Here is an 11,207-nt window from a genome sequence, read left to right as displayed (position 1 = left end):
TAAAAACTGGTTTACATTAACTATCGACTGATATGGATTCACAACACATTATGATACATTATGAACTACGTGTTTGCCATCCATAAAAGAAGCTAGCCCTCCTGCTCATGCCTACCTTTCATAGTTTCTTCATTAAGACATTCCTCTTATCTGCTTAGTTATGTATGTAACAAAGCAGATGGTGTGAATGTAAATACATACTTGAAAGATGAAAATGGGGAGTATGTTCTCTCTGTAGAACCTCAGCAATTCTGAACTTAGTGAGACTACAAAGATTTGTTGAGATTTGAGATTAGCAGGCTGCCTTTTCTTGAATAATTTGTAGACATGAGCAAATAAATAATCACAATCAATAACTGATGTCTGGTCCTTTTTGTTTTTTGTTTTTGCTTTTTTTTTTTTTTTTTTTACCCAAAAATGTCTTTTACTGAAAGAAAATGAAGAGCGATTTGACCTCCATTCCCTGATGTGTTTCTCAGGAATTGTCCTGCCAGAGGTTTACCTACTTCCTTCAGAACCCAAATCCCATCTGTTTGCTTCACAGACCATCTGGTTTGCAGAGTCTTGAATCCTGTCAGTAGTTGCGAATGCTGAAGAATCCCACACTGGTCGGTGACTCCTTGACTGTGACAGTAACTAGATTAGCAGTAACATCTGTTACAAACACATGCTCTATCAGACTGCGTGTGGGCTTCCAGTCCTGGTTCTGGACCACTACCGAACGATCCTGTCCGGTGTAGGAAGAATCCTGGTCGGAGTCTGAGCTGCTCTCCTCTTCGCCTGTGCTCATGTCGTTCATCTTGGCTTTTTTGCCATCTTTGTAGACCGATCTGTCTTGCTGGCTCTGGACCTCTGTGGAGGATTTATGCACACTGCTCTTCTCCAGCCTGCCTTGGACTCTAGAGGTCTGGACTTCAGTCGCCTCCTTGACCTTATCGGCTCCTGGCTGGTTCTTTCGGGTCTGCAGTCTTCCAGCGGTCGCTGGACTCTTAGGAGGATTATACTCCTGAGTTTGTGTGACGGTGGTCTTCCTTGCTTGGTTTGTGGCATTTCTCAGGCCTGACACTGTGGTAGTGCCATTTCCAGGGGCATCGTTGCTTTGCACTGATTTGCTCTGAAGGTTGAGCGGCTGAGGTCCAGAAACTTGATTGGAGGAGGCATTCTTAGATGGTACAGAGGCCACTGCTTTATTATTGGGTATCCGCTGCAGTGCTGACACAGGGCCCTGGGGCTTTTTTTGTCCATTGGGGGAGCTTAGTGTATGCTGAGTGGTTCCTTGAATGGGGTGTTTGGATGTATTCAAATTCAGCGCTGCGACCCCTTTTGATTTACCAGCAACTGCTTTCAAATCCAGACTTGTCCCACTGCTCATACTGGAGATGGACAGTTTATCCTCTGTGACATTTTCGCTCTGGGTGGATTTGTTCAGGGAGGGGGGGGCAGGCTGGACTGATCTGCCAGATCCCACAGAGCTCATGGAGTTTTTAACAGCCCCACCCTGGGCCACAGAGCTCCTGTTCGGACTACCCGCTGTATCCCTAGCTGAGCCCCGATGGAAACCCATGAAGGTGAAGCTTGCTGGGTGAACCGGCTTTTTGATTGCTCCTGGAAGATCCGTGTCTTTGGACGTCTTTAGGATTTTGCGAGGGCCCTTGTTCTGCTGAAATTCCTTCACTTCGGGGGCCAGGGGTTTCCTGCTTCGTTTTTTGGGGGGCTCCTGTTTAGCCACAACAATCTGCGCCTTCTTCTGAGGGACAGGGTGAAGGTCTCGTGTTCTGACGCCCGGGTTGGCCTGCTTAGCGCCGCTGTCTTCGTCATCGTCCTCTGATGAGGACGAAGAGGAGGAGCATGAGGATGAGGAATCTGAGGAAGATGATGATGAGCCAGATGAAGAGCTGCTTGATTTTGGAGCTTCGGGCACATTTTCCTAAATTAGAGGGCAAACATTAGATTCGGAGTACGAAACCGTCAAACATGATGTTCTGCTTTAAATTGTACTTACAAGAATTTTTCGCGGCCGTCCTCTTGGCCTTTTTCCTCTCTTACGCATCAGGAGCTCTTTTTCTTGCTCTCTATAAAATTTTAAATATATATATTTTGAAAAATACTTAATGTGGGAATATTCATTAACTAACATTATAGCTCCTTTGTCTTGTACAGATTAAATCTTTGTCGACTGCTTTTTTTGCAGAAAAACTACAACATACTGTATATCACCATACATAGTGTTTTGGATTGCAACTACATCTAATGTGTAATAATTAGGTATTTTCCATATTTCAATTACAAAACTAATTTTGAAGTTAACAGACTGTCCACTCATTGGTGTGTTAATGTCTGATAAGGACACTCACTTCTTGTTGAATGCAGCCAACAGTCTTGGGTCAAGGATGTTTTCTTGCGGCTCCCAGCTGTTGTGTCTGAAATAAATTGACGTAAAGAGCGTTACACTTCACATCATGTTAGAATAAAGAAGCAAGGTGACCCTGCGAGACTTAATGTACCTTCCAGCCTCAGCAGTAACCCCAAATTTAGAAATTTACTTTTCAACACAGATCATTCATTCAGGAGAATTATAGGCAACCTATGTGTTACCTGAGACAAACAAAGACCATTCAAGAAAACTCAAAACAGGACCAGGACTAAATGATATTATTCAGCCGTAATAAATACAATGATTCTATTTTTTAGGATTGTTTTGTGTTTACTTAGAGAAATTGACCAAAACTGTGCAGCGATCTATAAAAAGAGCAGTTAAGACACATTGATCTTAGGGAAAGTTTCGCTATTCCAGTCAAATACCGCATAAGGTACTTCACAGCTTAGCCACCAAACCAGATTCAGCTTTTAGTTATTTTTCTTTCCACAATGAGCTCGGCTGTGGTGAAACCCCAGCTGTTCGTCTCTGTAGAAAAACCAGGAACAAATCAGGAAGGAAGGCCATTTTTAGGTCATGGAAGTGCTGTGACATTTATGGGAAGTCATGAAAATAACGAAGTCTGCTGTGCTTATGACAGCACAGCACGGTGCGTCGTTTAGATGGCAAACAGCTTTGTTTCGCAGTTGTTTCTCTATTGCACCTGTGCATCATGACGAGGTCCCCAGAGCTGCGTCTGCTGAATAACCTGCGTCAGATTTACTGCAGAAACTATCTGAAAACAGGGCATTGTGTTTTGGCATTGTTTTTTTTCTTGAAGTGATCTGAGCTGCGTGCATGTGTAATGACCTTTCTCCTCATCACTTGTTGTTGAATGGCCTATTCTGATCAGCAGCCACCAGTGGAATAATCAACCCCCACCCTTTCCCTACACACACACACACACACACACACACACACACACACACACACACACACAAAGGATGTGGTTCTAACAGAAAGCCATGGAGCTGGCAGGCAACCGTGTGCATTGATGGTGGATTACAGCAACAATGTGTTGTGAACAGAGAGGGCAAGTGACAAGAAATGAAGTCAGAGTGGAGCCTTACAAGCAGCAACATAAACGCAAAATAAGAACAGCGCGAAAATAACTTGAATGTTGAGTTATGTGATCAATACATCATGAAATTAAGTAGCTATAAATCAAAGATCGGCCTCCCGAAAATCTGACTGAATTATTGATTTTTCGGGTCCGCCTCGCACACACACACAAAAAACTTGTTTAAAGTCCGCAATAAAATGACTTTAACAAATCGATTATCTGAATTAATGTAATTATGGAAAAAAAAACAAAGAATAAAACTGATGCAGCCTGAAAAGTATTTTCTTTTTCCCTCCGCTAACTTCCCAAATTTGAGGTGTTATGAACAAAAGAAGGCAAATGTAGAGGCAGAATTTGGGAGCTGTGTTTGGAGAAAGCGCCTCCAGAAACAAAACCAGACGGTTCTTTGTTTTAGTTCGGACTTTGTGCTTTTCTGGAAAAAAACGAGCGGTTCAGCGAACAGTTTTACCAAAAGCAACAAGCGACACGTTGTTGTTGTTGTTTTCATTGTTTCGGGCAGAGCAGCACCACTTGTACTTACTTAGATGACCATCCCCTCCACTTCACCAGAAACTCCAACTTTCCCTGAAAGAAAACCGAGAGAGGGAGAAGGTTTTATCAGCAGCTGGGACGGGGAAGACGCCGCGGATGAAAGTTAATGCGGTTCGCGGCTCTGACCTTTTTCAGTCGTTTGTTTAAAATGCATTCCGCATCAAAAACCTGCTCTCCAACGGCGCTCAGCTCCTCCATGTCTGCCTTCGCCCCGAATAAGAATCCTTTATCAAAAGACGAGAGCTGCGTCCAGCCAGACGCAATGACGCCCGCGCAGGGCCGGATGTGGAGAGTCTTACCTCCAAAATAAAGTTTTCTGTGAGATCAGATAATATGCGGAAGGTTGCATTTTTGGAAATAAGGACTAAACTGGTCTGTAGAGGCAGAAGGTCAAGGAAAAAATACTTTGGATTTGAGGGCAGGTCTAAATAGTAAAGTCACACACCAAAGCAATAGCTTCATAACTCAGAAGTGTTTTCTTTTGTTAAGCCTTTCCTAAAATAATGGTGTATGTGTTCTTTATAATTCACTTGTTCACTAAGTACATTTTAAATTTATCATCAGAAAACAAGAAGTGTAAATCAGCCAGAGTGAACTTAGAAGGCTAATTTGACATCTGTTGTCCTTGGTCAGATGTTGAAAATGCACCATAATAATAAAACCAAACAGTGTCTCCTATAAAATTGAAATATACAGTAAAACGACCATCAATAAAATATTGCATGTTGCATTTATGGGTGAATGAGCTCTGGCAATTAGTTTTGGACTTTATCAGGAATCAGTCTAACCAGTAAATTAACCAAAATGTTTGACTATTCGAATTTTCTAAAGTAAGAAAAAATATATTTAAATTCAGTAGAAATTGCTGTAAAATATTAATTAATTAAAAAATCAGTTAATGAAAGAAACTTTTTCCAGGATTTTTTTTTAGAACCAGCGCGATTCTGGTCTTTGGTTAATTTATATTTTATAAAGTAAATACAGCGTGGACGTCGTTAAATATAGTTTCATTTTGAAAGACTTAACCGGAAGTTCAATGCTTCCGTTCGTAACTTGACAATCGTACGCGAAGAGAGGCGGGCAACCGAGAATGTGGCTGATGAATTATGTCCCTTGGCAGACACCGTCGTCTGATTGAAACATGTTCGCATATTGTAAGTGAAAGTAGAGACGCGATCGTAATAAATTAATCACTGCTTTGTTCTCAGATCTGATCTTAAAACACACTTTTTAAGACATATTGCTTTTATTACTTTTCTTTTCATAGTGTTTTTATTTATATTTTTTGTGGTTATAAATAATTAATAGCGATAAATTGATATAGAATAACTGATCTAAGTTTATGTTTTCAGGTGCTTTTATTGAAGGCACAATTTTAAAACAGCTTAATAACCGTAAGTAAATTAGGTTTTTGGTAAATTAAGTTTATTTGTTTAAAAATTACAATGTGAAACAGACAGTAATGTGCATATAAACGTTGTTTGCTCACACTCTCAGAAAATTCATTGAACAAACACAGAACCAATAGAACCAATAGTTCTATTACCAATAGTAATAATTTGTAAAATGGTACAAAACTCTGTGTGATTCCTTGTGCATTTCGTCACATAAGATGAGAGAGAATCACCCAGAGATTTTCCTTGTGCAGCTGTTTCTCAGTCTCACACTGAAGCATTGCGTTTTTTGTGTGATGATCAAAGTGAAGTTTGTATTTTGTTTTCTTTTTCTGGAAGATCTTTAAAACTTCCTGATCTGAAAAACAGAAAGATACAACGGTGACAATTGTGATGGTATATAAATAAATGTATAATAAATATTATTATTCTCAGAAATATTGATTTTACCTTTGTCGCTCAGACGTACAGGGGACAAACAGTAATGGCATGTAATAATGATTTTTAATTACTCTGTCATTACCTTTTATTGTTGCGTTTCCTCTTGAATATTTTGTGGGATACCATCACTATAAAAACTACAACAAGTAATCCAGTCACTGCAGTTAATCCAGTGAAGACATTTTTCAGGAAATTCACGTTTTCACCTGAAGAAAGAAAAAAAACAGAACATTCATAATTTAAGTTTGTGTTTTTGGAAGGCTGATGCTGATATTTCTTGACAGATTTTGCACACTTCTGGGATTGTGTGCAAATATCTTTAAGAACCACAGTGATATTTTACCCAGTTTACTTCATTGTGATTTTTCGTATTCATCTGCTTCTTTTAGTACCTGAATTTCCAAAATTGCAACCTACAGCAACCAAAGTACTGCCTCTACTCCAGCACTGAGCCGCATCAACTAACCACATGATGGCGCTACAAGAGTTATGTTTGCATTTTGTCTTGTTATTCCTCTGTGCTATAGAGCTTCATTATTGTCAAAAAGTATTTAAAAAAACATCAACAAATCACAGTTTTGCACAGGCTTACGTGTTCCTTCATCACCGTGTCCACACACACGCTGTAGTTTACTTTGATTCAGTCCCACACACACCATCCTGCTGCCCCAAATACTCACTATAGCACCAAATGTGTCTTAATCCTCTGCTGAAAATAGTTCCCAACAAATGCACTATTTCCTCCTGAGCAATGTTTGCTGTTTTTTGTAGGAACTTACTGAGCCTTAAAAAAAAAACAACTATATATCAATGACCCATTTTTAAATGTCCCAAACCAGTGGACTTTGGCCAGAGTTTGACGTACCGGATAGGAAAGTTCGAAAATATGGAGAGATGAACTAACACTTTACTGGTTTTGGTCTTTTCAGGGATTTTGTTGACAAATATGCATTTTTGTCAAAAATACTGCCGACATGGTCCTTTTAACTATTTAACATAAGACAGCTTGCATCAGATTTTTAGACACCCGTACTTTTAATCTTTCTGAACTTACCATGAGCAATGCCAGATGTACTTTCTAGTTTTAACCTACAGTAGCTCTGCATCTGATCTGGACATATGTGAAGTCGGAAATGATGGATGAATGGCCTAGTAATGAAGGAGCAGGTGTTGGAGTGACACACTTTCGAGGCCATGGGGAGAGGCTCATTAGTCTGATATAAACTCACCCTGAGTAGCAGCGCTAGCAACCAGCATGTGTTTGGTGGCATTCAGGTGGCCATCGTTGACCTCCGGCTGGATGCCCAGGATGTGACACATCAAGGGGTAGATGTTTACGGTCTCAAAAGGTCCCACCTCCAGGTTCTTGTGAAACGCTGGACCCACTGCCCTGAAGAAAGGCTTCATGTCCATCTCTTGGTTGTCAAAGCCGTGCTCTCCCTTGTGGAACTGAACCGGGAAATACTGCAAGGACACACATGGGACAGTTAACACAGCTCGCATGACCCAGTTTGGATTCAATTAGACTGCAGCTCTTTAAGCCTGTGATTTTAGTAACAGGGCCTTATCAGCTTCAGAGCTCGCACATCTTGGCCTGCTCTCATTTAGTCAGCAGAGGGAGGTATTGACCAAGTGAAAGAGTTGTTTCCATGCTGTAGGATGAAGGCCTGTTCTCTCTCTGTGACTAATATCGAATGAAAGTAGATAAATGAGAATTTTAATCCATCTCTAAAATGTCTGTTTTCAAAAAAATACCTAAAAGACATAAATTCATTTGATAATTTTGTTGTATACATTAAGCTTGATGAAACAACCTGTGATATAAATAGTACTATGAGCATTCAGTTATCTTAGCTCTTATGTAAAGGTCTCAACATGCTTATCCTTCTCTGGGATCAGACTAAAAGGAGTTTAAGTGGCCATAAAGCGAGAGAACAAAGAGTCAGATAATACAGTCACGATCGTGGTCGGTCGTAACCCGTAGACTTCAGATAACCCGTGTCATCAGTGGATTAACAGGGCTGATTATTTTCCCCATCGTCAGCATCTGGCGACATTTTGTGAGTTCAGCCATTTACTCTTTAAATTAAGTTATGATACGATGGTTCTCTGTACTGACTGACACATTCACTTGCAAAGTTGCTGCACAGTGGAGTGACTGAGTGAGTGTGGAGCCAAATGAAAATGCTAATTTTGAGGCATGAATAGCTTCATGAAGCATTTGAGAGCACCGCATGTCATCAGCCAGGCCCGGATTATCCCGAGGACGTGCAAATTCATTTGATTAAAATTGTAATGCACTAAGATTAGAATTTAACTCCTTGTTTTTAGTTAAAAAGAGTCCAGTTTCACCATTTTCTATGAGAAAAATGCAACTTGTAATTTCAGTATTTCCGTTGGCAAGACCAGGACATTTCTAGATCAAACTGGATGGCATGAACAGATCAGATTATCTGGCGATTTATCTGTGTCAGTGTATCAGTGCTTGGTCATTAGATTTCCCTATTACCAGTTAAGTGGGCCATAATCACATAAATTACTGACTATTGTTAAGAAGTTGCCAATACCCTAACAGCATGAAATGTAAATGTTGTGGCAGCTTTGGTTCTTAAGAGTCTTAGTAGTAAAAGGAGTATTTTGACATTTTGCTGCTGTTTTAAAGCTGCACTCTGAAACTTGGTATGTTAGAGGGCACAAATGACAACATGAGGGACCTGTTTACTTTAAAGGGTAAATCAATAGGACTTGCAGCGGGCAGAAAACTGCTGCTGCACATCACTCTGTGGTTTTAAACTTTAAGGCATGTTTGTCCAAACCAGCCCCTCAGTGATTAGGTAACACTCAACAGCTGTATTTCTGCAAAGTATTTGCCTTCAGTCTTAAACGACTCTGTAACGTTCAATCCTTAAACAAGGGACACATAAAAAGAAAATGTGACTTTTTCTGTCAACGCACCCCATTGATGACATATCCAGGGTCAGCCCATAAAACGATGGGCAGGATACGATCGTTTTTGGAAAAGTGGAGGCGCTCTGGCATCTCCTCCTTCTTGTATACATGGAGGTGTGGGTGGGCGCCCTTCAAGGCATTGTAAACCTTCTCCAGCATGCCTGGCTTTGGCAAAAGCATCCCGGAGGGTCCGAAGTCCACCAGGTGAAATGACAGGTCACGGAACGAGAAGCCCGGGATCTTAGACAGGGTGATCTCCTCCACCAGGCCGTTGCGGTACACCGTGGTCATGCCGTGGTCTGCTGTGATGATGATGTTTAGGCTGTTGTTCAGCCCGTGTTGTTCAGCCGAGTGTCGAATGTAGCCCACAGTTCTGTCAACTTGCTTGACCATCTCCCGACGCTCAGGGGAGTCTGGACCATATCTGTGGCCTGTGCCGTCTGGCTCACCAAAGTACAGGGACACAAAGTCCAGGTCCTGGTCTCTGAACCAGCCCATCACCTTGTCTGTGTTCTCTCGCCAAGCAGTCTCGTTCTTGTAGTTGTAAAGCAGTGGCTCCACTTCCCGCACCATAGCAACCTGTCCCTGGTAACTGGAAGCTGTGCCAGGAAAGTGAAGAGAGCCAGCTTTCAGGCCCTTGAAGGTTAGGAAAAATAGGCCACATTAACATCACACGCACATAAATATGACACATGTACTTTGACATGTTAACAAGCATGCCAAGAATTAATCTGCTCATACTGTTGGTCAACATACAAGGAAATCAAATCAGTAGTTGCTGGATTTTCATTAACTTTCTTAAACCTACTGCTGAACCTTGCAGGCAGCCTTTCAGCAGCCGTCATTTGCATGCAGTTAACATCTAAAGTAATTTGCAGTATAACTCTGGTGATGTAGCTGAAATCATTCAGCAGGCTTTCAGAGGTGTTTTGTCAAGAGAAATGGTTTCTAGTGCTGTAAACAGCAAAACAGTCTCTCAGTGATAAGATGGAAATTGTGCTGCACAGACCTGTCTCTGCGCTGTGATCCAGATAGGCAGAGTGCCATTGTCCCACCACTCATTCACAAACTGAGTCTGATAGTAAGGCTTCTTCTCAGTGGTGGTTGTGTTGAACCACATGTTGTGGATTACCCCGTGATTCTCAATGTAGCGGCCTACAGGAGAGAATCACTGTCAGTCCGCTTCCACTCATTATTCATAGCGTGACACATTCACATTAAAAATTCTATCAACTTAACGGGCTGAGTGGCATGACGCTTTTGGACAAGGTCTTACGACCAACTTTGGAGATTAGAGGAATTTAATTTCAAGGAAGTTAAATTTCTTTTAGCTGGCACTGATGATTTGAGAGTCAAAATAAGAAAGGGAGCAGAGAATTCTTCCCTCAGTCATCCAAGCATAATCATCTTACTCAGCTATAAAAGCTGTTGGACCCTGGGACATTCAATTACAACTAATTCCTTTTTCCCGTGGCTTTTTTCTATCCTTGCAAAGTAAACTCAGAGTGGCTTCCTATTCTGTCATGATATGCAGATCCCCTGCCAACTGGAAGCACTGTTGTAGAAAATGAAACACTTTACCTGTCAAGAGGGTGAAGTGTGTAGGACTGGTGATGGTGAGGTAAGGAGGTGTGACATATAAGGCTTTGACTCCATCCTTGGCCATTTTGTCGAGGTTCGGTGTGTCGACATCACGGTCGTAATCCCACCGGAAACCGTCGAAGGAGATCAGCAGCACTTTCTGTCTCTGTTTGTTTACCGGAGCTCCGAGGATGGACAAAGCCCAGAGGAGGCAGAGACTCGCCGTCCACAGCATGGTGAACACAGACACTTCACAGATCTTAACTGACTCAATGCTCAAGCTGAAACTCTCATTTAACAGAAGATCCACCTCTTGGCATCTCGCCTGAGGTTTCTGTAGCCAACATGTTCGGTGCAAAGTTTCACCAATTTATCTTATCTGTTAGATTGGAAGGACTTTATCTCAGCACTTTCTTGCATGCGGCCCAATGGTGTTTATGAGCTGATTTTATGGCTGGGAGTTGTGTTCACAGTGAATTTTCCCCGTTTTGCTCTTGAGGACTGCCAGTAAAGCAGATTAATCTCTCCGGGCATCACGGCTGTTTGTTTCCCCCCTAACTCGCTTGTTGATGCTGTCTTTCTGTTTGTCTGCCTGCCCATCTGTGTGTCGGAGTTTCCTGTGAATCACTGACAATGGGGGAATGACACTTTGATGGGTTTCACCTTGAGTTGGGATGGTGCATGATTGATCTGACACCAGGAAAATGAAGAGGAAAATGAGAGTATATTTCTCTTCGTCAGCTAGCAGTGGTCTCTTGAGAGTAAAAGACCCTTATAGACATATTCATTTTAATAACTCTAATGTGTATAT

The 11,207-nt window shown here is 41.6% G+C and overlaps 2 protein-coding genes across 2 annotated transcripts; both read right to left on the bottom strand.

The window, feature by feature from the left end:
- Positions 1 to 418: 418 nt before the first annotated feature.
- cbx2 (chromobox homolog 2 (Drosophila Pc class)) lies at positions 419 to 4,230 on the bottom strand. Its single transcript, XM_041061685.1, has 5 exons — positions 4,158 to 4,230; positions 4,021 to 4,064; positions 2,355 to 2,420; positions 2,003 to 2,072; positions 419 to 1,927 (listed from the first exon to the last, which is right to left on the bottom strand). Exons 1-5 carry the CDS (start codon positions 4,227 to 4,229, stop codon positions 575 to 577), a joined length of 1,605 nt encoding a protein of 534 aa, XP_040917619.1. The 5' UTR covers position 4,230; the 3' UTR covers positions 419 to 574.
- Positions 4,231 to 5,725: 1,495 nt separating this feature from the next.
- On the bottom strand, positions 5,726 to 10,631 carry LOC121198797 (ectonucleotide pyrophosphatase/phosphodiesterase family member 7-like). Its single transcript, XM_041063120.1, has 6 exons — positions 10,397 to 10,631; positions 9,825 to 9,970; positions 8,822 to 9,451; positions 7,096 to 7,330; positions 5,949 to 6,072; positions 5,726 to 5,783 (listed from the first exon to the last, which is right to left on the bottom strand). Exons 1-6 carry the CDS (start codon positions 10,629 to 10,631, stop codon positions 5,726 to 5,728), a joined length of 1,428 nt encoding a protein of 475 aa, XP_040919054.1.
- Between the last annotated feature and the right edge of the window lie 576 nt (positions 10,632 to 11,207).

Source organism: Toxotes jaculatrix, chromosome 18 (assembly GCF_017976425.1).
Source record: "Toxotes jaculatrix isolate fToxJac2 chromosome 18, fToxJac2.pri, whole genome shotgun sequence".
NCBI classification, from domain to species: Eukaryota; Metazoa; Chordata; class Actinopteri; family Toxotidae; genus Toxotes; species Toxotes jaculatrix.
The sequence above is the reverse complement of the archived record's forward strand: the minus strand, read 5'-3'. Positions and strand labels throughout refer to the sequence as shown.